The 21,985-nt window shown below is 55.1% G+C and overlaps 6 protein-coding genes across 6 annotated transcripts; 5 read left to right on the forward strand and 1 right to left on the reverse strand.

The window, feature by feature from the left end:
• Positions 1-242: 242 nt before the first annotated feature.
• C7974DRAFT_56412 (uncharacterized protein) lies at positions 243-3,202 on the forward strand. Its single transcript, XM_046146865.1, has 2 exons — positions 243-2,476; positions 2,524-3,202. The coding sequence occupies exons 1-2, from the start codon at positions 594-596 to the stop codon at positions 3,089-3,091; spliced, it is 2,451 nt and encodes an 816-aa protein (XP_045992572.1). The 5' UTR covers positions 243-593; the 3' UTR covers positions 3,092-3,202.
• Positions 3,203-4,479: 1,277 nt separating this feature from the next.
• C7974DRAFT_56415 (uncharacterized protein) lies at positions 4,480-6,066 on the forward strand. Its single transcript, XM_046146866.1, has 2 exons — positions 4,480-4,609; positions 4,661-6,066. Exons 1-2 carry the CDS (start codon positions 4,554-4,556, stop codon positions 5,949-5,951), a joined length of 1,347 nt encoding a protein of 448 aa, XP_045992573.1. The 5' UTR covers positions 4,480-4,553; the 3' UTR covers positions 5,952-6,066.
• Positions 6,067-6,354: 288 nt separating this feature from the next.
• C7974DRAFT_402945 (major facilitator superfamily domain-containing protein) lies at positions 6,355-8,369 on the forward strand. Its single transcript, XM_046142775.1, has 2 exons — positions 6,355-6,830; positions 6,877-8,369. Exons 1-2 carry the CDS (start codon positions 6,577-6,579, stop codon positions 8,141-8,143), a joined length of 1,521 nt encoding a protein of 506 aa, XP_045992574.1. The 5' UTR covers positions 6,355-6,576; the 3' UTR covers positions 8,144-8,369.
• An 871-nt stretch (positions 8,370-9,240) lies between these two features.
• C7974DRAFT_379842 (uncharacterized protein) lies at positions 9,241-16,527 on the forward strand (the record flags this gene model as incomplete). The annotated part of the gene is made up of 1 exon (XM_046140479.1): positions 9,241-16,527. One exon carries the CDS (start codon positions 9,241-9,243, stop codon positions 16,525-16,527), a length of 7,287 nt encoding a protein of 2,428 aa, XP_045992575.1.
• A 722-nt stretch (positions 16,528-17,249) lies between these two features.
• C7974DRAFT_56444 (Tannase/feruloyl esterase) lies at positions 17,250-19,319 on the reverse strand. Its single transcript, XM_046146867.1, has 4 exons — positions 18,872-19,319; positions 18,744-18,818; positions 18,628-18,688; positions 17,250-18,573 (listed from the first exon to the last, which is right to left on the reverse strand). Exons 1-4 carry the CDS (start codon positions 19,206-19,208, stop codon positions 17,466-17,468), a joined length of 1,581 nt encoding a protein of 526 aa, XP_045992576.1. The 5' UTR covers positions 19,209-19,319; the 3' UTR covers positions 17,250-17,465.
• A 1,272-nt stretch (positions 19,320-20,591) lies between these two features.
• Positions 20,592-21,729, forward strand: C7974DRAFT_379844 (uncharacterized protein; the record flags this gene model as incomplete). Its single annotated transcript, XM_046140480.1, has 2 exons — positions 20,592-20,741; positions 20,791-21,729. The coding sequence occupies 2 exons, from the start codon at positions 20,592-20,594 to the stop codon at positions 21,727-21,729; spliced, it is 1,089 nt and encodes a 362-aa protein (XP_045992577.1).
• Between the last annotated feature and the right edge of the window lie 256 nt (positions 21,730-21,985).

Genomic DNA, 21,985 nt, shown 5'->3' on the forward strand with positions numbered 1-21,985 from the left:
TGCGCCCAAGGCTCGTCTGGAGTCGCAGCGCCTCCCACCCAGCACACTGTCTTGTTGAGGACTCTACGGGTCATTCACTGCTGCGCGCTGTCACGCCGCCTCAGTCGTGGCTGTGAAGCACTCTCGCGGCAGACGTTTAAAGGCCGTACATCCGCTTAGCATCCACCGCAAACATTTTTCAGTCGCTCAGCTTGGGTACTTGCCCCGAGCCATATCTTCTGCGCCGCCTGCCTTCAGCTTCCTCCTCAATATTCTTGCTAACATCTTGCGATACAGAGCTCGTGCGAGTAGTCCGGAAGCTCTTCCGAACTCCGTTCATTTACCGAAGTCGCGCTCAGCTCAATTGCAAGTCGAATTTGCACTGCACTGCGACCTGCGGAGCGGTTTACCGAACATCTCATATCACGAGACAACCACCGCCTGGTCACATTAGCCAGCATAAAGTGCGGGGAGGTCAGTCTGCCTCTCCGGACACAGCAGCGCCAGTACTTGGACTGGCCAGAGCAATTCAGCGGTCCCACCCGGGATTTCCAGCGCCCACAATCTTCTGCTAGCAATACAGCACAATAGCTGAGACATCTACTTCTGTCAAGATGGCAGCTACTTTTTCATACGCGCAGGCTGCGAAGGGCATTTCAAGTCCTGTCTCTGTTAGCAAGCCTGCTTCTGGCTCGACAACGCCGGCTAAGGACGATGCTTCCAAAATCCCGCTCACTTCGACCAACAAAGTCAACAACTGGGCCGATGATGCCGAGAACGAATCCGCGAACGAACACGCAACGTCGAATGGCGACCTCCAAACCCCATCCTCGAAGCCTTCGAATTCCACCGAATCCCTCGAGGCGTCTACCACCGACCTCGATTCTCTGTCTGCTTCCACAGTGACCAAGGACGACGACGTGTCTTCACAGCCGAACATGTCTTCCGAGTCGACGTGGGATAATAAATCACAGGCCTCCACTTCAGTCGATAAGACTGTTGAGCCTGTACAAAAGACTTCAGAGAAGCCGGAAAAGAGCGAAAAGGGCAAGAAGGGAAAGAAGGGCGAGAAGGGCGAGAAGAAAGAAGCCGAGAAGGAGAAGGAGCCACCGAAGCCTCTCAAGGAAGCACCCCTGCCAACAGTCAATATCTGGCAACAGCGCGCAGATCAACAGAAGTCTCAGGCGAAGCCTACAGCGTCGCCCCCCACGAATGGCGTGTCCAAGAAGGGCACTCCCGAGGGGAGACCATCCACGGCTGAGATCAAGTCCAAAGCCCGCGAGGAAGACAAGACAGCTTCTCCGCGAAAGGACACGAAGGGAGACGCCGAGAAGAAGGGAGTGAAGGGCAAGCCATATGATAAGGACCAGAAACCGGCGTCAAGCGCTATGCCACTACCGCCCAACCAGGACGAGGAGGCATGGCCAACACCCGAGACAGCAGTCGACGAGGACCGCAAGAAGGCTCACGAGAAGAGCGAGAAGGAGCGCAAGGACAGCGCGCCAAACGGCTCTGCAGGCAAACACGAGTGGGTCAAGGTTCCATATACCCCGTCTGTGGTCTTCAACACCCCGCTGCCCAATGCTGCAAACTCGCGTAGAGGAGGTAGACCTGGAGGTCGTGGTGGAGCACAGTCGAACGGCAGGCCTGCTGGATTTGGCGCCAACGGTGTTGCGACATCCGAGAACCCTTCGACTGCAGAGGCTGTATCCAATGGCGAGCAGCCTAAGCGCGAAGTGAATGGCGTCGCCGGAGATGCATCTCCCAAGTCAAAGCGTTCAGGCAGTGCCACCTCGCCAACGCTCAAAGAACACGTACCTGCAGTCAACGGAGAGAAGACTGTGAAGGGAGCCGGCGCCGCACCTTTCGAGCCCGAGGCACCCAAGCGCGCCTCTACCACAACAGACGTATCCAACCAGAATGGTACGTTGCCTCGTCAGTACTCGAGCAGGTCTGGTAAGGGTCGCAGGGGCGACTTCAACGGCTCTGAACGAAGACGGGATGGTGATGCATCCCCCACCAAGGACGCCGCTCATACTGATAGCTCTGAGAATGAGCGACGGACGTTTGATGGGTCAAACGGCGTCCACCCCAAGCAGGGCCGTTACAACAACTCGTATGCTGGCGGCCGGGATAGACCCCGTGGTGGCGGTCGAGGAGGACGAGGTGGATTCTCCAACGGTGGCCAATTCACTAACGGACATGCTCAGCAGAGCAGCGGCTCATTCTCGATGGGCCCCGGCTCTCCGACCACATTCAACCCAGGAAACAATGCTTTCTTCACAGCGCCCCAAGGCAAATACGGTCGCAACAGCCACCGCTCACAATCTGTTGCTGAATCATTTCGATACCCCGCCTTCCACGGTGCTCAGCAGCTGCCTTCCGTGAATACATTCAATATGTACGACTACAACATGGTGGCGCCCATGAGTGCTGCGCCCTTCAACCCCTATGGTGTCGATCAGTTCGCTTTGTTCCAGATGATCACAACTCAAGTGTAAGTATCAAGGCCCAATTGCTCGCGACTACAGCTAATTTGCTCAGTGAATATTACTTCTCGGTTGATAACCTGCTGAAGGATTTGTATCTGCGAAAGCACATGGATTCGCAAGGATTTGTGTCTCTCGACTTCATCGCTGCATTCAATCGCATCAAGAGCTTAAGTACCGACATCGAGCTCCTCAAGCTGGTTTGCCAGCAGTCGAGCAACGTACAATACCGCACTGGCGAGGACGGCCGTGACAGGCTTCGTCGCCGCGAGGGTTGGGAGCAGTGGGTCCTGGGCATGGATGAACGAGACGAGTCCGCCCAGAATGAGGGCCCAAAGGAGCTGCGCAACCCTCCCGTCCCCAACCCTGCTGGCTTTGATCAGTCAAACCCCCCTCAGTACCCGACAATGAGCACCGGGTTTGGCAATGATGTCACATACCCCCAACATAACCCGTTCGTTCCAAATGCATCTCAAGATGCCGCTGCGGCCCCTACCGAAGACTTGGTCAACGGTACCTCGCCCGAAGGCGCGAATGGCACAAATGGTCACCCGATCGAGGAATCAATCAAGGCTGTAAGTATAGATCCTCATTCATGTCTACACTGCAAGCGGAAAGTTTGATGGTTGTTGCTCGCAAACAAATCCAGTCACTAGCAGTTTTACCCCCCTAGCTGTACAAACTCTTTCTAATACATGCATCGATAGTAAAGTAGTGGTGTAGATGAACTGAACAGTGTGCTTAACCCCCACTCTTGGGCTAGCGGCGCTGTTCCGTTACACGAGTAAGCATGCTTTCTGTAAAGTCCTGTAGAGGCTTTCACTAACTTAAGTAGAAGTGCTGAATGCGGACCTTGCCCAAGCCAGAAGAATTCCTCTACACCTTCGGTTCAACTCTATTGTGTCAACGACCCATAACACTCTGTCGACTCTTTACCTTCCGACACCACCCACGAATCTTGTTTCCGTCTTTGATCGAGAGCGCTTCAGCAGCGTCTAAATACCCCTTTTAGTTCAACTTGCTACGACATGGAGATTCTCAGCCACTTTTGGTCGCCCTTGCTGGCACGAAATTATAACATCCGAATGTACGACGAATCCCAACAGCTTGCGTTCGAGGATGCTCTCAACAACATAACCAATGCCGGTCTTTTTACTCTGGTCAAGCTCTACAGTCGATTCTTGTTTTTGTCACAGACTGTGATTCATCACCGTGTGGCCCGCGACTACATTGCTTTAGTCGAGTCAGAGGACGATGGCCACTGTCCAGCGTTTATACAACTACGATCAGATCTCAGTAGCCATTACCTCCATTCCGGCAGCCAACAACGGATACAGCGACTGTTGGCAGACGATCTCCTCGCGTTCCTCATCTGATCAAGATACCTCTCATTTTGCGGCGTTGCTATGTTTGGTTCTGTTGCCCTTAATACCACATGGGGCATCCATTAGGGCGTTCTACGCATCCACAAAAAGTTTGTGTTCGGCGGCGTTAGTACATGCCTGGCGGTCTATCAACTTTCCAATAGAAATTTTGCGCATATCCAGGATCCCTTCTTCAACGTTTACACGACATGAATGCTACACTCGACGTATCATTGGCTTCACAGAGCGCCTGGACCTGAGTGGAGTTCAGGATGAAGCAATGGTAGTCGGGCGTCTTCTTGCATCTCAGTTTATCTCACACAAACCCAGTTTCTCCTCTCTTGTGCGTCTCAGCATAGCAGCATTCGGATCTGTTCTCTAGCCGTCAGATGCCAAAAGGCCCGGAAGTACATAGGTGTGCCGGGCACCATGGGCCTGTGTCGTTTGGCACATGGTTCTGGTTGTACCATATGAAATGAGCATTAGCTGGTATTTTCTTAAGACTTGCAGTTTCACTTTCCTCTTACTGGTGCAAAGTCGCCTCGGACTAACCTGCGAGCCGTGGTCGCGATTGGAAGGCTGGTCGAGATCGTCATTCAGTCGGCTGATCTAAGCGCACCCGCCGAGGGCCGCAGTGGCGAATGCTTGCGCCTCATAATCCCCACATGCACCCCAAGTCACCACCGCTTCCCTCTCTAACCATCTGATTACACAGAGCACCATGGCACCGACCGGTGCATTGCATACGCTGGTAGTCAGGAATGCGAAAGCATTCAAGTAAGCATCCCGCCTTCTGTTCGCAGCTATCTTGCTAACATGTGATTAAAGGGCTGCCTGGCGTCATGCTGCGAAGCTCATCCAGAACCAGCTGCCTGCTGGCTCACGTCCAACACAGGCACAGCTCCAGCCGCTCCTCGTTCGAAATGCCCCCACACATCCTATCCATCGCATTGCGTATTTGAAGCAAAGCAAAGGTCGTTGGTACACCACCCACAGCAGTATCTCCGCTGCTGTACGACGGTTCACTTCCTCGGCGTCTCGATCCTCTGGCGTCAAGTTTGATAAATCGTCTTTCCCGAAGTCGCGCATCGGTGGCATAGTCAACGCGCAAGCCGGCCGCGCGCCATTTGCCTCGACCTTGCGACCGAACCTCACCGGAGGCACCTTGGGCCGCACAGCTGGAGGCTACGGGTGGGGATCCGGCCACGCTGGAGGTGCGAGATACTTCTCCCACGGTCCTGCTTCACCCGCCCAAGTTATCAGCAACGTGTCTCAAGCTGTTCGAGCATTCTTGATCTCTGGGCAGAAAGCGCAGTTCGACGGCATCGACCCTAACCGTGGCGAGAAGCGCTTCAAGGCCGTCACTGCTCTACAGGATCAGGTCAACCGCACCCTCAACAAGGTACCCAAGGCCACTCCTGGCTCTTACATCAGCTTCAACGTCAACCCTACCGTTACCGCTCTCACCCCCTTGAAGGCGGTCAAAGGTTTCGCTGCGTCGCAAGAGAAGAACTCGCTGAAGAGCGAGGGTCTTTTGGACGTCCTCTCCGTTGACTTCACTCGTGCAGTCAAGGAGCTCGCTGTGGTTCTCAAAGACCTGCAGCGACTATCAGATCTCGGTGATCTACCTATCACCTACGAGAATTCGACACTGAAAGTTCATTTCCCCGGATGCGATCGCGACACAGTCGAGACTATCTGCAGCGACTTCGAGATCCAGAGGGGAGTTGTCTACCAAGACGCGGAATTCGATGACTTCGTTGGTACTGAGATCGCCCTTCTCTTCCCGTTTGCTTCTAGCAGAACGCCATCGGAGTGTTCATTCTATGATAAGCCAGTCTCTTCCCGCCAACACGTCCCGGTCATCGATTGGGAGCAGATGCTCTCGCCCTCTGTCAGTTCCGAAGCATACTCGATACATTCGGAAGATGGCTTTGACGAGTGCCTCGACGTTGAAGAAGTCATTACGAATCCTTGGCTGTCGTCTTCATCCGCTTCTGGATATGAGTCATTGCGCGCGAGTGAGGTGGAGGAGGTGAACTCCAATGCACCACTAGAGTATCAAGGCATCGAAGGCATGTATAAATTCTTGTCACATTGTCAGACCAGTGTGCGATAGTCTCGAGATGAAGGGCGTTTTTAGTTGTTGGATGATACCATATGGTTTTAAATTGGTAACGAATTGTTGCTTATAGTATCTCAATTGTCCTCAGATCCGTGTTTAGTACAGTTCGTAAGTCCGAACCCCCTGCGAATGGTGATGTTATTTGCCCGTGACTATCCGCTATGTTGCACCTACCAACAATACGTTGAGAGCATTCAATCCTTCCAAACTATCGAAAGGCAACTCAGACGCTTCTAGATGCGGCAATGCATGATTCATGTACAAACACTGAGGTTCGCAATGTGCTGCCTGCTCCAAGTTGCTTACATGGGTATTGCCGCACCGCCCGCCAATCATACGTGCATGAGCCCCTAGCCGCGTTCCAGTCCCGCGGTAAATCCTCACGTAAAACTTTCTGCCCGGACGTTATACCCGGACTAGCGTGATGGATGAAGTGACGCTCCAGACGCCTGTCCGCCGTGCCCACACTTCTACATACACCATGGATTGCAGATAAAGAGCTGGGGCCGCTACGAACCGTGGTAATTAGTTACACAGTGCTTACCTGGATGTCTGCAGCGCAATTCGCTTTTCCTTCCAGCTTACTTATTCCCGGGGCGGCGATCCGAGGTTAAGCAGGATGACGACGAGTCATCACCACCCGGACGATGGAGTGCTGGACTCGAGGGAAGATATGAATCTTGGGAGTAGTGAGAAGAGCTACAGGCCGGCCGATGGGTCGGATCCAGCTAGTCTGAATCAAGAGCAAGGGATCACCAGCAGTGACGACGGCGTTGCCAGCGGAGGCAATAACATCGTCGAGAAGAAAGTGGACGTTGCTCCAAACGGGGGATACGGATGGGTCTGCGTAGCAGCCTGTGCCACCATCAACGCGTACGTGTCTCGTTGCCCACGCACAGGACCTGCTAACAGCGCGCAGTCACACGTGGGGTCTGAACTCGGCCTACGCCGTCTTCCTCGCGTACTATCTGGCCAACAACGTCTTCCCGGGCGCCTCGCACCTCTCCTACGCCTTCATTGGCGGCCTGTCCATCAGCCAGGCGCTCATCGTCTCGCCGATTGCAACCTTCACCACACGCCTCTTCGGCACACGCACCACGCTGCTCATCGGCGTCGTGCTGGAGACTATTTCCTTCATCGGCGCCAGCTTCGCGACGCAAATCTGGCACCTGTTTCTCACGCAAGGCCTGTGCTTTGGCTATGGCATGGGCTTCCTGTTCGTCGGCAGCGTGGGCATCAGCGCGCAGTGGTTCACGACGCGGCGGTCGCTCGCGAACGGCATCTCCGCGGCGGGCAGCGGCATCGGCGGGCTCGTGTACTCGCTAGCCACGCAGGCGATGATCAAGAACATTGGGCTGCCGTGGGCGTTCCGGGTCCTCGCCGTCATTGCGTTTGTCGTCAACACGACGTGCGCGCTGATCATCAGGGACCGCAACAAGCAGATTGGCAGCAGCCAGCTGAGCTTCGACTACCGGCTCTTCAAGAAACCGCAGTTCTTGGGGCTGATGGCGTTTGGGTTCCTGAGCATGCTGGCGTACGTCGTACTCCTGTTCTCGCTGCCAAACTACGCGAGGACGGTTGGCATGACGGCACAGCAGGGATCGATAGTCGGCGCGGTGCTGAATCTGGGTCAGGCCCTGGGACGCCCACCCATTGGGTACTTCTCTGATTCATTTGGAAGACTGAACATGGCGAGCACGATGACGTTTCTTGCCGGCTTGTTCTCGCTGGTCATATGGATGTTTGCCAAGTCCTTTGGTGTGCTTGTTTTCTTTGCCATTGTGGGCGGTGCTGTTGCGGGCACGTTCTGGGCTGTCGCTGCGCCTGTCACGACGGAGATCATGGGGCTTGTCGACTTACCCAGCGCGCTGAGTCTAACCTGGCTGGTGCTGGTATTGCCCACGACCTTCTCTGAGCCTATTGGGCTGGAGATTGTTGCGTACAATGGCGGTAGCTACACAGGGGCCATTCTGTTTACAGGCTGGATGTACATTGGTGCTGCTTGCATGCTATGGCTCGTCAGAGCTTGGAAGATTGGGGATGTTGAAGAGAAAGCTGCGATGGCTGGGAAGAGCGCCTCGGAGGTTGATCCTGTCGCCGTCACGACTCAGGCTTCGGGTGGTGTGCCGGCCGGGTTCAAGAAGAGCCCGTTTATGAAGCGGCTGCTGATGTGGCAGAGAGTGTAGAAGTTCCTTGCAAGGCATTTGTCTGGTGTTTGTAGTGTTGCACATGTATCACCTCCAGCCAGTCGCTTGGCACTTTTGTAGCATCCAAACCATCCTTGTCGCGGCTAGTGAGCTGCAGAATCACGACAAAAGTAACTTGATTTTCAAGTGCATGTACTGCAATGCGGAAGAGTCCTGACGGGAGCTTGATCTATCTTGCCTGATGCTGCATCTTGTCAAGGGGTTGTCAGGCGTGCCTGCCGTGTCGCAGAAGAATACACACAGAGCAGTAGTTGCAGCAGCACTTGGTCAGTCGGCGCTGCGGCACGGGAGCTACCGATGCGCTAGTGGCCCCTGAATTGCTCGCGTCCAACCGCGTCCTGCACGCGTAGAGTGCTTGACGTGAAACCGCTGACTATGCATTGCTTGTCAACAAACTGCGGGGGACGGCAGCGTATGGCTGCTCTGGCTGCATGCAGTGGCAGGGCACGCAGGGCACAGTGATAGCAACTGACGGTTTTGCACGCGGCATGACGGGCGACGGCGATTGGCTGCATCCACCTCCAGCACTGGCGGCCGTGCTCTGGCGGTGGGTGGTCGGTGCCATAGCCAGGAAATGAAGCGCGGTGGTGCCAGACGGTGACGAGCACTCACGGCGGCCCACGGCGAGACGGCCAGCGCGCGGCGGCCGTGTGGATGCCCGCGATGCTCGCGGTGGGTGCAGCTGCAGCAGTGCAGGCAGGCTCGAAACGGGGCCGGCTGCATGCGCTGGCCGTCTCCACGTGTCAAGGCCCGCGGATTGGCTGCGGGGGCAACATCAACCAATCGGCGGGCGCTGGCCAGCCGTTGCTCCCCTAAATTCTCGACGACTGCTCACCGCGATCCGCACCAAGTCTGCGCGTCCACAGCTGCTGGAGGATGAGTGCTGCGAGCCCCCGATCAGTGCTCTGCCCCATGCCGCTCCTTTAGCCGTGCGCGTGCTTCCACTGCATTACTGCATCCCTCCATCTCCACTGCCCTCCGGCCTGGCATCGCCGCCCAGTGACGCGTGCTCCCGCCCAGCTCTCAGCTGCATGCCCGCTCGACGGCCGTCCCGCCCCAGCCCTCGCCCGCGTTGAATGCCCGCTCGACGGTCCTCCGCGCCCTCGCCCTCGCTCTCGCCCCCGCCCTCGTCTCCTTCGCCGGCTGCCCCGCCTGCAGCCGCCGCGGCGCCCCCGAGCGACGAGCGCAGCGCCTCGCCCGCGTGGACCGCTCTGTCGCCGACGCCGACGCTCGCCAATTCCAGCCCAGAGCTGCCTGCGCTCCCGGCCCCCGTCCAGCGCGGCCGACTCGCCCGCACGCCCACCCGCACGCCCGTGTCGCCGCACGACGGCCCTGACGAAGCGTCCTTCTACACGGCGAGCTGGGGCAGCCCCTACCGCGGCCTGCCGCCCGTCTACCATCCGCAGCGCCTGCCGTCGCCCGCCGCCGCCAGCGACGAGCTTGACGACGCCGCCGAGGCCCTGCACTTTGGCCTCGAGCACCTGCTGCCGCCGCGCCTTGAGGTCGACGACGACGCCCCCGGTCGGTTCAACCTCGCCCACCTCATCCCGCCCCTGGACCCGGACGGCTCGCCGAACCAGTTCACGCTCGCGAACCTAATCCAGTCGCGTCTGCCGCGCTCCGTCACCCCGACTCGCGAGCCGTCGCCGTCGGGCTTCACGCCGCGCGCGTCCGACAAGAACCCCACCTCGGAGGAGTGGGTGCGCTCGTTCCTGGAAGAGCGCTGGAACCGCGAGAAGAACAAGTGGAAGAGCGACATCAGCTTCGACCTCGACTCCGACTCCGCCTCCGACTCGGCCTCCGACCCGCACCAGGACTTCCTGCTGCCCGCCCCGCCCAAGCGCGGCCACAACGCGCGCAGCAGCAACAAGACCCTCAACCAGCAGGACTTCTGGCGCCACATCAGCAAGGACCAGAAAGAAGCGCTTGGCAAGATGATGGCCTCCAAGTACGCCGAGGCCGACGCCGCCTCGCAGCCCCGCGACGGCCCCAGCCCCGGCCCGCCTGCTCCCCCGCAGTTCCCGCCTCGTACATCGAGCGTGCGCAACCCGTTTACAACGCCCATTCTGCCCCAGCATGCCTCGCCGTCGCCGTCGCCGAAACCCGTCCAGCACACGCCCAACAAGCCCCCGACGCCGGTCGAGCCGGCACGGACACCTGTGCCACGTACCCGCAGGAAGATCATGGTCAAGGGCAAGGGCTGCATCATCTCGATCCCCCACGATATTCCTAGGGGCACGCACGGCTACCCACCGAAGCCCATGAGCCCAGCAGCAGTCGAGGCGAAAATGAAGAATCTAGAGCGTCTGGGCTACAACACCAGCGGCTTTGGCCACTGGAACGGCGGGGACGTTGGGGACCAGGCACACAACCGAGCCATCTGGCCCATTGAAGACGATGTTCGGACAGAGCGGGCCAACTCTGCGTCCAGCTTCAAGGTCTTCGTGCCAAAGAAGAGTGAGTGGGACAACTACGTGAACTCGCTCGTCGAGGCAAAACTTGCGGCCTTGGGAGTGAGTCTGGGTGGAGAGGATGAAATACCGCTGCCCATGTCACGCCAAGTGTCCGGACAATACCCAGGTCTGCCTTTCTCACCGCCGCTGCCGACACAATCTGGGGGCAGTCACCGTGGAAGGCAGGGAAGCGTGGTCACTGGGCCGTTCCCGTTCGGACCATCGCCTGGTCACATGTCTCGCCAATCAATCGCGTCGCCTGGCCACATGTCCCGACAATCAATCGCATCTCCGGCGGCCTTTGCGAACGTCCGACCGAGCATGCACATGCACCGCCACTCGACTTTTGGCCCTGGAAGCTTTTCTCACCACGGCATCTCACCTTCTGGTACATGGTCTCCAGGCGGCTACTTCGGCTCTCAGGATGGACGGGGTGGTTCGCCAGCGCTACCTGCCCTACCGCCAAGTAGACCCGATCTTACCGGCATCGTCTCGCCACACTCGCCGTTTGGTAGAAGAGCAAGCCAGCATTTTCCTCATTCTCCATTGGCACAAGACGACCTTATGGTCCAAGTGCAAATGCAGCAGCAGCAACTACAGCAGCAGCAACTACAAGCACAAATGTTCCAGCAGCAACAGCAACAGCAACAGCTTATGGGGTTACGGCCATCATCTACGCTCGCAGAAGTGCCAGAAGATGAGTCAGAGGAAGAGGCGCTGCCTCCATTGAAGAAGGCTCCTAATGCTGCACCAGAGATTGTCCACCCAACTCCACGCAACCATCGTCACAATCTTAGCGCGAACATGGAACGCGAAGCTGCCGATGCCGAATATCACCTGGAAGAGGCCATTGACAAACAATTCGCTGAAGGGGGTGATTTCAGCACCGAGCCCGACGTCACCAGGCAGCACAACGGCGTTGCTAAGAAAGCATGGGAAAATTCTCACACTGTTTTGCATCAACCTCAGCCGCATAACAGAGCACATTCAATCACCAAGTCGCAGCAACCAGTGCCTTTTGCATTCCCCACGCAACAGTCACATGACCCCCGCGATGATAGCAACGGCGCAAGAACAAACCTATCAGAGAACACAAACCCTAGCTTAGAAGAGGGAGAGATCCGCTCGAATCAACACTCTCAGGCACCTTCGCAAGTGAGCAACCCATGGAAAGACTCAAAGTTTGCGTACAACAAACCTGCATCAGCTACACACAGCAAGCATGCATCCAAGTCGTCACTCTCGAAGCTCAACGTCGAAGCAAAGGAGTTCAAGTTCAACCCTGCTGCGTCATTCAATCCTACATCGGTGTCCAACAACGGTTCCAGTATTGATGGGTTGGCCAGTTACAACGTCACAGCTCCTGCCTTCACGCCAACGGCCTCCACGTTTACTCCCGTTGTCGATGCCGCCGTGTTCAAGCCCACTGAAGTAAAGTCAAGTGTGGTAGCCACCGCTCTTAGCCCTACAGTCCCAGCACTTCCCTCCAGTGGCTTTAGCTTCTCCAGTCCTCCAGCATTCAAGCCGGATGCTCCCGTTTTCAATCCTGGGGGAAGTTCGGCGTTCGATCCTCAACGGGCCGCGCAAGCTCCGACGAGTTTCTCTTCGAAAATCTTTGGGGATGTCAATATCTCAGCTAGTGATATTGTGAAACCTGCCACGCGATCCAAGGCTGTCGCCATTGTGCGTCCCGATACCGCACGAGAGTCCTCGCCAGAAACAGTCAAGGAAACTGAGGATCGAGAAGACGCAGAGGGACGCCCAATGCAGGCCGAAGGGCGCGAGAAGCGTGCTCGCAAGGTCCGCAACGATGGCGACGAAGTCCCTAAATTTGCTTTGCAGCCCATTCTTGCGTCGCAGCCACTCGCAGAACCTGGTTCATTCTTTGACGAGAGTGCAGATATACAAGAGGGCTCCATGGAAGACAAGGAGAACCGCTCACCTGATGGCCACAGTTCCAAGTTGAACAAGAGCAGCCCGAGACAGGATCAGCCCATCATTGAGCCAGTCGCGCAAGCAGCGGCTGCTGTCCCCACGACTACCGAGCCTCCAATTGCTGACCCAGCCAAGAAGCACGCACATAAGACTAGCTCGCTGGACGCGACCGCTAAACCTTTTGAGTTCAGACCACAATCTAGCAACGCTGGTTATGATTTCGGCTTCCACGTCACGAAACCTTCCATCGCTCAAGACATAAACGAGAGAGCACAGAACTCGCCACCAAGAGGATATAGCAGGAGTCCTGCAACAACGTACCGACCTAGTGATGATGGTTCGTTCAAGACAGCGCTCGGACATCGTGTGCCGTACCCTGAGAGCGTTGATTTTGACCCGTCATTCAACGACATTGATGCTGTCATGAAACAGATGGATGAAGGAGGGTCGGACTTTGGCGTTGAACGCGATGACAACTCGTGGGATCAGTCTTCTCATCACGGAACACCTCGGAGAACACACGAATTCGAGCGCTTTAGCCTACAGCCCAATGCCCACCTACGCAGCGACGCACCCAGCCCCAGCCCTCGCAGACTCTACGGCAACGCTCCAGGATCCGCGACTTCGTTGCAGAATCCCTTTGACGACGAGCGTGCCGCGCTTATGTCTACGTCTCCTGTTCATCGCCTGAATCATGCTGAGGACGTGCCCGTAAGCGACTGGGACGACATCCTCACAGAAGGAGAGGAGCAAATCAAGATGCGTAGCTCGTTCTTCGATAGGCGTGTTGATGATATGATGAGTCGTCTTTTGCAGAGTCGCCTTGGCCCGCTGGAACAGACCATGCAGGATGTTCAGAATGCGCTTACTACGATAGCTCGCCCATCGCGCGGCCGCCGCAGCATATCTACAGCTGGACTTGACAGTGATGCAGATGACGAGGACGACGACGACAGCGCCGATGTGCATTACCGCAATCGATCTCCCAAGAAGGACAAGAGGTTGGAAAAAATCCGTGCTGTTGTCCGTGACGCGTTAGAGTCGCACCAGGCACAGGCCGTTTCTACGGCGGCTGTTGCACCCGAGCCACTGGGAGCAGAGAAGATCCGCGAAATCCTGGCTGACGTTCTTGTGTCACACCAGCCACCAAATGCACCTGTCGAGCATATCTCTTCTGAGCAGATCCGCGCGATTGTGGAGAATGCCATCGCGTCTAATAAGCCATCAGTGCCCGAGACTGTCGTGGAGCCCATTAAACCGGAAGACATCAGATCCATGCTCACCGAAACACTTGCCCTTTATGGCCCCCAGCCCAACGAACCTATCAAGACCGATGACGTTCGCTCCATTGTGATGGAGGCATTTGCGATGCATGCTCCTCAGCCAGTATCCGCTTCTGAGCCCCTTTCCCCAGAGGCCATACGTACAATTATTGCCGAGACTCTTATGGCACATCAAGTCCCAGGCCCGTTACCATCAATTGTGGAACCCATGCAGCCTGATACGATTCGTTCGATCGTCACCGAAGCCCTGGCATCTCAGAAAGCAGGTGCATTGGAGGCGCCCATCGACATTCCTCAGCCTCAATTCGACATCTCCGAGATCTACCAAATGATTGGTAGTCTGAAGGCATCGATTGCGCAGACTACGAGCAACCACCTTCAGGCTGAAGATGTACGCGAGCTAGTCGACGATGCATTCAAGCGTCAAGGCATGGAAGTTGCCAGACGTGAAGAATCTGAGGCAATTCTCAAGCGAGACGCGCGCGTGGCTGAACTCGAGAGTATGGTGGAGGACAGCACTCTTCGCCACGAAGCAGAGGAGGAGGCACGGAAAGCTCTTGAAGACCGTGAGGCTGACACGGCACGTCTGCTGAAGGTTACTGAAGAAGAGCTTGCCTTGCTCCAGGCGGCTGCCAAGGACGACGAGAGCAGAATTCGTGCATTAACCGAGGAGCGCGATGTCTTGCGTCGCAACCTCAACTACCAGATTGAAGCTGACGATCTTCGCGAGAAGCTCGCGCTTGTCGATGCCGAGAATAACGAGCTCAAGATGAAGAACATTGCGTTAGAGACGTCTGAGGATGACCTCAAACAGAATCTGGAAGTCGTCACCGCAGAGAATGAGGCTCTTACATTCACCTTGGAGGAGCATCGCAAATCTGCAAACAAATGGCGTAGCGACATTCAAGAAGCGCATCAAGAGAACGAGAAGCTACGGACAGCCATCGAGCAAGCCCGCTTCCAAGCCGAAGAGGCTGCGCGTCTTCGTGAGTCAATGCGTGGCAAGTTTGAGAAGCTGCAGCAAGACATGGTCCTTGCTTCCCAGCAGATAGCCGTTGAGCGTTCTCAATCGCAAAAGGTTGAACAGGCCTCTCTGGAAAAGTACGAGGTTCTTAGCGCGCGCATCGAAGCTGAAGGACGGACACGCGAGCGTCTTGAAAGAGAACTTGAGAGGCTTGAAATGCAAGAGGGCGAAGGTATGAAGCTGCGTATCCACTTTGAGCAGTCCCAGAAGCACAACGCCAGGCTTGAAGAGACGGTTGAGCAGCTAAGAAGAGAATCCATCGAGCACCAGAACAACGCTCACCGATATGAGCGAGACATGCGCGAAGCCAGAGAGGCAGCCCACGTTGAAATCCGACGTACTCGGGTGCTGATGGAAGCTGATCTGGAAGCTGCCAATAACCAAGTCAACGTCGTCCGCCACAACCTTGAAAGCGAAGTGGCCCGAGTGCGTGCTGAACTTGACAGCGTGCGCATGGAAGCTGAAACTGCGAGAGAGAAGCATGAGCTTGAACTTGAGGCGGCGTCCGACGCTACGAAGCACGCAGTCGAGGAAACGCTCCAGAAGAGCAAGCGAAACCTGCATGAACAGCAACAGGCATTTGAGCGGGGTTTCGAACACCTCAAGCAGGAGCATGCCCGTGCTCTCGAATACGTCCGCGAAGACAAGCAGCGTGCCGAAGCTTTCCATGATGACAAGCTCGCGTTAGCTGACTCTAAGCTGGACCACCTGAAGGATAAGATTACGCTACTCGAGGAAAAGCTTGTTGTCGCCAAAGAAGCTGCTAGTGCTGCCGCTGCTGCCGCGGCCAAGTCTCCGGCAGCCAGTGGAACTTCCACGCTGGGTAGCCACGAGAGGATCTCGCCTCAGGCTTTGCGCGAGTCGATCTCCGTCCTACAGGAGCAGCTCCAGGAACGAGAGTCTCGGATTGAATCGCTCGAACAGCAACTGACAGAAGTTGACAACGAGGCTCCTTCTAAGTTGAAGGAGCGCGATACCGAGATTACTTGGCTTCGCGAGCTACTTGGCGTCCGTGTGGACGACATCAACGATCTGATCAATGCCCTCGCACAGCCAACCTTCGATCGCGAGACAGTCCGGGATGCTGCCATCCGCATCCGCACCAACCTTCAAATGGAACAATCGGAGAAGGAACGCCTGATTTCTGGTGGCCAGAGCAACTTTCCAACACTCGCCACTCTGTCCAACTTTGCGTCTCCCAAGGCTGTCCAAGTCGCCGCTGCCTTCGGCAACTGGCGCAAGGGTCGTCAGAACGCTGCCTCCGCCCTCTCAGGCTCGTCCACAACCACCTCGCGGAACCAGACACCATCTCGCCCTGCCCCTCCATCTGCTCAATCGTTCCTCTCAGGCTTGATGACGCCCCCAACATCCAATCTGCGTCGTACACCGGACTTCCCGTCGTCCTCTACGTCCAAGGACATTCGCTCAAATTCGACAAGCTCACGCGGCTCGACTGCAACAGAGCAGGGCTTCCCAGCCCTGGGCAAGCAGCCTGTCGCGCCCAGTACACCGCCGCTTCTGCGCAAGACGAGTTACGACCGCGATGCTGCGGTCGAGGACTTCAGTGACAACGGCTTCGATGACGACAGCACAGTCGACGGTGGAGATGTGACGCCCATTGCATTGAACTTCGGGCATGAGCTGAGATCCCGTCGCGACCGTGACTAAACAATCTACGCTGCCATACTTACACAGCATACTATACTTTCCTTTGTTCCAGTATTGTCTTGGCTCGGCACGAGCATTCCTTCATTACATCGATACGCTTTATCTGTACCTAATACTTGCTTGTCTCTATACGTTCTGGTTCTGGTTTTCTCGTTTTTTATTTAGCATAGAGCGAGCATCGCGGGCATGGTTGGATATACCCCAAGACCGTTGAGGTTGGACCCCACTGGCTTCTAAATTGTATACTTGTGTACATACCTGGGATAGGTTTCCTTATTTTGTGGATAGGCGGACGTAGTGTAAATGTGCGAGCGCCGGCTTGTAGTATAAGCAGAATGTTGTGCCTCTACGTCGCTTTTGCATGCGTGACTAAGAGTTCGTCTGCTGTCGGAGGGCTGGTGCCAGTCTATATGCATCAAAGTCGTACATTCATATATGGATATCCGTCCAACCCTACCTGCACCATCTACACATTCATTTCCGCATATCGACTCTCATAGCTCCCGGTCAACTCCTGGGCACAGTGCCAATGGCAGGAGTGAAGTAGTAGTGTCAGACAGCGTGCGGTAATTGATTCAGCGCGGTTTATTGGAGGGACGCATCACCCACTGACCCGGCCAGAACGAACGCGTGACGATGTTACGACGTGAAGTTGATGGAGAGAAAGGCGGTGATTCGAGTATACGACTACATGGGATTAATGAGGTTGTCTCTGGCGTATTCGTGAGATTTTAGTGCCGATCTGGGACCAGGCGTTGTATTTGGCTCTTGTATTAATAGCTATAAAGTGACATATACCGTTCTCCCAATAGACAACGCCGTGTGGGGTTTGATGAACGGTTGGCTACCAGCCTCGACACAGTGATCGAACACCCAAGGTTTAGCGGCGTTGCTGCCTGCGGTTTTCTACTTCACTCGGGAATCTTACAATGTCACCCTCAGACGCACTTCCAGCTTTCCGGGTCCTTGAAGTCGCTCCCAACGAGCGTATTCCGTTGTGGATACTTGCAGTGCCGCCTTGTGAAGTCGACGCCAAGCGACACAGTGTCGTTGATGAACTTGGTACCCTCGATGTGCGACGGCGCCGCACCCTGCTCGACCCAGTCCACTATCGCGCGGAGAACGTTCTTTTGCCTCTCGAACGGTATGCCAGCCGCAGCCGCATTGCCTCCCTGGCCCAGGACCCACGCACCGGGCCCCGAGTTGCAGTGGTTCATCCCAGAGACACGGAAAAACCGGATCCAGCGGTCCATAGATGCCGTGCTCCGGTAGCCCTTCAGGTCGTTGTACCAGCGTATCGTGTTGAACGTGGTGATCTGGTTGTCTTGCTGGCCGTGGTACGTCAGGATCTTGCCTCCTCGTCGTTCGAACCTCGGGAGGCTGGTGGGGTAGGTTCTGATGTCACCTGGATTGAGTCGTGCTGCCGCTCGGGCATCCTCATAGTCGTAAGTGGATGCGTTCCAAGATGGGTCGTTGTAGACGACATATTTGAACCAGTCCGCAGAATAAACAAATGGTGCTCCAGCGTACAGTCGTTCGACCGCGCCAACTTCGCTCCCTGGTTGCATGGCTGGGAAGATCAGTTGACCGTTTGGATATTTGTAGTCGCTGAAGATTGTCTTGAGTTGCTCAACTTGAGCATTGTTCAGACAGTCGGCGGTAGAATTCCCATTGCAGAGCAATTTCGATGGGTTGAATTTGCACAAGGTTGGGTCCTCGATAATACCGTCGTTCGCTTTGTCAATTGTATCGCACTGCCTCAGCACCTCGTCGTGGATCCAGGTTTTCCAAGCCGTTGCTGGTATGAAATCCGGGGAGCCAATGGCGCCAGTGATGGTGAAGAAACGGGCTCTCCATGACACCAGATCGTTGAAGTCAACAGCTGGTGCTCCTGCAACAATGCCATCAAAGTCACCAGGAAACTTCTCAGCGCTGCCTATGCCCTGTCGTCCGCCTAAAGAGCAGCCTAGATAGTAAGACTTCGAGTGTGACTTGCCATAGAACGACTTTGCGAGCGACTTGCCGGCATCAGCACTTGTATGGAGTCTGCAAATTTTGGATCAGTACTCATGCGGCAATGATACACCGGATATGACCTACGATCTCCAAGCGAAATCAATCACCGTCTCGGCGTTGTTGAAGAAGGGCAAACCATCCGTGCCTGATACTGTAATTAGCGCCACAATGTCTGTAGTAAACATCAACAAGGTTTGTACCGTTCTTGCCGTTATTCGAGCCGACAGCTGCAAAGCCGTTGGAAGAGGTGTAGGCCAAGTCTTCGTACTTGATGCCTAGCATTGTCAGTATGGACAGTATGCTGGTTTCACAATAATATAATACACACATCCGTCGATACCTCCGTTCCCTGTTGCGAGAAAGCGGCCCGACCACGTCTCCGGCAACCAAGCTTCGAACGTGATGTTCGATTGTTCAGAAGTCTTGATCGACAGACTCACGCGGCAGATGTTGGCCGGTACAACCTGAGATCCACGATTGCAGGCAGCAACATTGTCCGGGAATTTTAGCGTCGTGTTTGCAGCGACATACTCAAGAACGCGGCGGCTTGCTCCAGGGACAAGGTTCTCGGGTTCAAACGAAAGGCATTTCTTCTCGAAGGTGGAGGATGCTGCAATAGGGGTCGAAAGCAGAAAGACCGACAAGGAGACCAAAGCTGCGAGCATGATGGCTGGTAGGCTCTGAGCCGCCCTCGGATAGTATCAATTGACAGGCAGGCTTATGAATTAGAGACAAGGTGAGGTGTAGGAAGCACGATCGCGCCTGCGCTTTGCAGGCATACTCCTGTGATGTTGCTTTGTTGCTTGTGGCACAGTGGTACAGCCACCCACGTCGCGGGATGAGCGGGGAACGGAAATGTAACCGCGCCGCAAAACTAATCGCAATTTCCTACCAAATCCTCCATCGGAGAAATTGGCGAAGCGGATCATCGCTGCTGATGGAGTTTTGTCGGCTGCTTGGCTTGAAGGATCCGAGATTGAACGGGATCCTTCGCAGCCGTTGGTCCGCCTGCATAGAGATTGCGTACCCTCTCGGCTGATGCATCACCACCGAAAACACGTACATGTTGATGAGCGTTCGAGTGACAGCACGGGTCGTTGCTAGCTGCAGTTGGCATTTAGCAAGATGCATGATCCGTCGGCGTGCCGAAATCTGGCAGGGTTCAGGATGACGTAGGCTGAACGCACCACAGCTGTCGACGGCTTCAGCAAGAGATGCTCAAAGCTCTGCACTCTGCAGCTATGATTCAGCCTCCAGATATGTGTTTGCTTCACTTCATTGCCAGGTTGAGGTTGGCGACCAGAATTGACAAGGCTCGAACGTCTGCAATCTTCCTTCCAGCGGGATTCCGGCCTAGGGAGGAAGCTGCATATGCATGGATCTGTCTTACCGCCAGGCTCGTGGGGAACCGGGTCACCGGTACATAGGTAAGCGTAAATGGCGGGTGTTTTCAACTCTACCCGGTTACAATTTGAGTGTGTTGGAAAGGCCCCAACGTGCATGACATGCATTGAGCTGCTGCTGGTAATGTAGGGTCGATTGGAGAGGTAAGGGAGCAGCGGCAAGATAAGGTAGGATCATACGAGTCTGACAGCGTTCGTGGCACATGGCTGACATGATCTGTCATCGCGGGGCCATCAGCGAAGGCCATGAGATGGTGCTGTAAGTCGACAAATGAGTGGCACACATTCACTTGAGGGCAATGAACGATTTCACACATCGAGAAATATAAATACACGTGTATTGCAAAGCGCTGGAGACATACGTTTGTCCAATCGCCCGCTGCACGTCGCGGCATGTGGCGCTGCACGATCTATCGTCCGTTGTACAGATTCACGTCAAAGGTTCTGAAGTACAGCAATAGCTCGGGTTGCTCACGAACATGATCTAGAACGAAGGATTCAACCTCTTCGACAGGCGCGACAGGCGGTCTAATATATGGATCGCGCCGAACAGTCCACCCGACAGATTATTTACACAGCAATCAGGTATATCATCTCCCTGGAGTGCGAACCTACAGATATATTGACGCTCCGGCCTCAATCACAATGTCGGAGCTTGAGCCTATAGGCCATCAGCTTGTTATTGTGACTCTCGTATTTGGGACCGTAGCTCTAGCTACACTGTCAATACGCTTAGGATTCAGGATCCAGAGGAGAAAATACGATGTCTCGGATACCTGCTTAGTCGCCGCTATGGTATGCTCCCTCATGAAGAAGTCTGGATCCCTGCTTACACGTTCGGCAGATATGTGGCATATTCCAGAGCGCCATCCAGATCATCCTTGTTGCTGAATTCGACTACGGAAAAGCAAAAGCGGACATACCAGACCATTTGCAGAGCTCCACATGGCCTGTAAAATTATCGTACATTAACCAAATCATCTTCAAGCTCACAACACCACTCTGCAAGCTTTCGCTTTGCTTGTTATATCGGAATATGTGTTCTACCTCGACTGATCGCATAATACGGATCACCAGACTTGCTATACGGATGACAATTTGCCTCATCGTGGGGGCCTACTCTTCAGCATTCCTTGTCAGTATATTCCAGTGTACGCCTATCAGCAAGGCCTGGAACAAGAAGGTGGGCGGTACCTGCGTCGATCTGGTAGCGTTTCGCATGAGCACTGCAGTATTCAATCTGGTCACCAGTGTCTTGGTGATTGCTATTCCCATTCCAGCTCTCGCCAAACTCAAGAAACATCGTCCGGAGGTTAAGCAACTCATCGGGTTGATTCTCTTGGGACTTGTCCATACTGGTTTGACCATCACTCGGTTCGTCATAATGTTCTACCCGAATCCCCTTGTCAAAACCGAGCCCCAGTACGCGCACATCTTCCCCAATGTGTTGGGGATCATCGAGATGCATACTGGCATACTGGTCGCAACATTGGTCGTCATGCGCCCCGCATTCCACGCCATCCATAAGATCATCAATCCATTCTACAGGGCTTACGGCGTGGCGTCACACTACGAAACGCGGAACAGTCATGGAATTGGCAGCTCGCATCTGACTGAATCAAGCAGAAAGCAGCTCAAGAAGAAGAATCAGTTCAGTATTCTTGAGACAACTGAGATTCTGATTATGGAGGATGTGGCTGAGCCGGGTGTTGGTGGGCAAGTGAACGACCGCGGATCAGACTTTTCGACTGAAATTCACGGGAACAGTCAAACAAAGCTATGATTAGAAGGCAATTCTGTAGAGATTGAATTTATGAAATAGAGCTTCATAGACGTATGTCGTGCAATGCATCTTATCATTGGAAGCATGGGACCTTTCTCGTGAAAGAAACGTGCAATTACATGTAATTACGCTTCTTGTGCTGACGGTAACCCAGAGGCTGTGTAGTAGCATACACTATACATGCTGGGAGCACTACCTTTACCTCAGCTTCTTGGTGGTTCGGCAAGACACTACCGCGCGCGTTCCGCAAATACCC

The sequence above is a fragment of the Boeremia exigua genome, assembly GCF_020726555.1.
Source record: "Boeremia exigua strain MPI-SDFR-AT-0100 chromosome Unknown C7974scaffold_12, whole genome shotgun sequence".
In the NCBI taxonomy this organism is placed as follows: Eukaryota; Fungi; Ascomycota; class Dothideomycetes; order Pleosporales; family Didymellaceae; genus Boeremia; species Boeremia exigua.

What these genes read in the sequence shown, in the direction of transcription:
- C7974DRAFT_56412 (XM_046146865.1), top strand. Translation starts at nt 594, where the DNA reads ATGGCAGCTACTTTTTCATACGCGCAGGCTGCGAAGGGCATTTCAAGT. An exon ending in CAGATGATCACAACTCAAGT is followed by an intron (nt 2,477 to 2,523) that starts GTAAGTATCAAG and finishes TAATTTGCTCAG; the next exon opens with TGAATATTACTTCTCGGTTG.
- C7974DRAFT_56415 (XM_046146866.1), top strand. Translation starts at nt 4,554, where the DNA reads ATGGCACCGACCGGTGCATTGCATACGCTGGTAGTCAGGAATGCGAAA. An exon ending in AGGAATGCGAAAGCATTCAA is followed by an intron (nt 4,610 to 4,660) that starts GTAAGCATCCCG and finishes ATGTGATTAAAG; the next exon opens with GGCTGCCTGGCGTCATGCTG.
- C7974DRAFT_402945 (XM_046142775.1), top strand. Translation starts at nt 6,577, where the DNA reads ATGACGACGAGTCATCACCACCCGGACGATGGAGTGCTGGACTCGAGG. An exon ending in GCCTGTGCCACCATCAACGC is followed by an intron (nt 6,831 to 6,876) that starts GTACGTGTCTCG and finishes AACAGCGCGCAG; the next exon opens with TCACACGTGGGGTCTGAACT.
- C7974DRAFT_56444 (XM_046146867.1), bottom strand. Translation starts at nt 19,208, where the DNA reads ATGCTCGCAGCTTTGGTCTCCTTGTCGGTCTTTCTGCTTTCGACCCCT. An exon ending in GAACGGAGGTATCGACGGAT is followed by an intron (nt 18,819 to 18,871) that starts GTGTGTATTATA and finishes TGACAATGCTAG; the next exon opens with GCATCAAGTACGAAGACTTG. An exon ending in ATTGATTTCGCTTGGAGATC is followed by an intron (nt 18,574 to 18,627) that starts GTAGGTCATATC and finishes CAAAATTTGCAG; the next exon opens with ACTCCATACAAGTGCTGATG.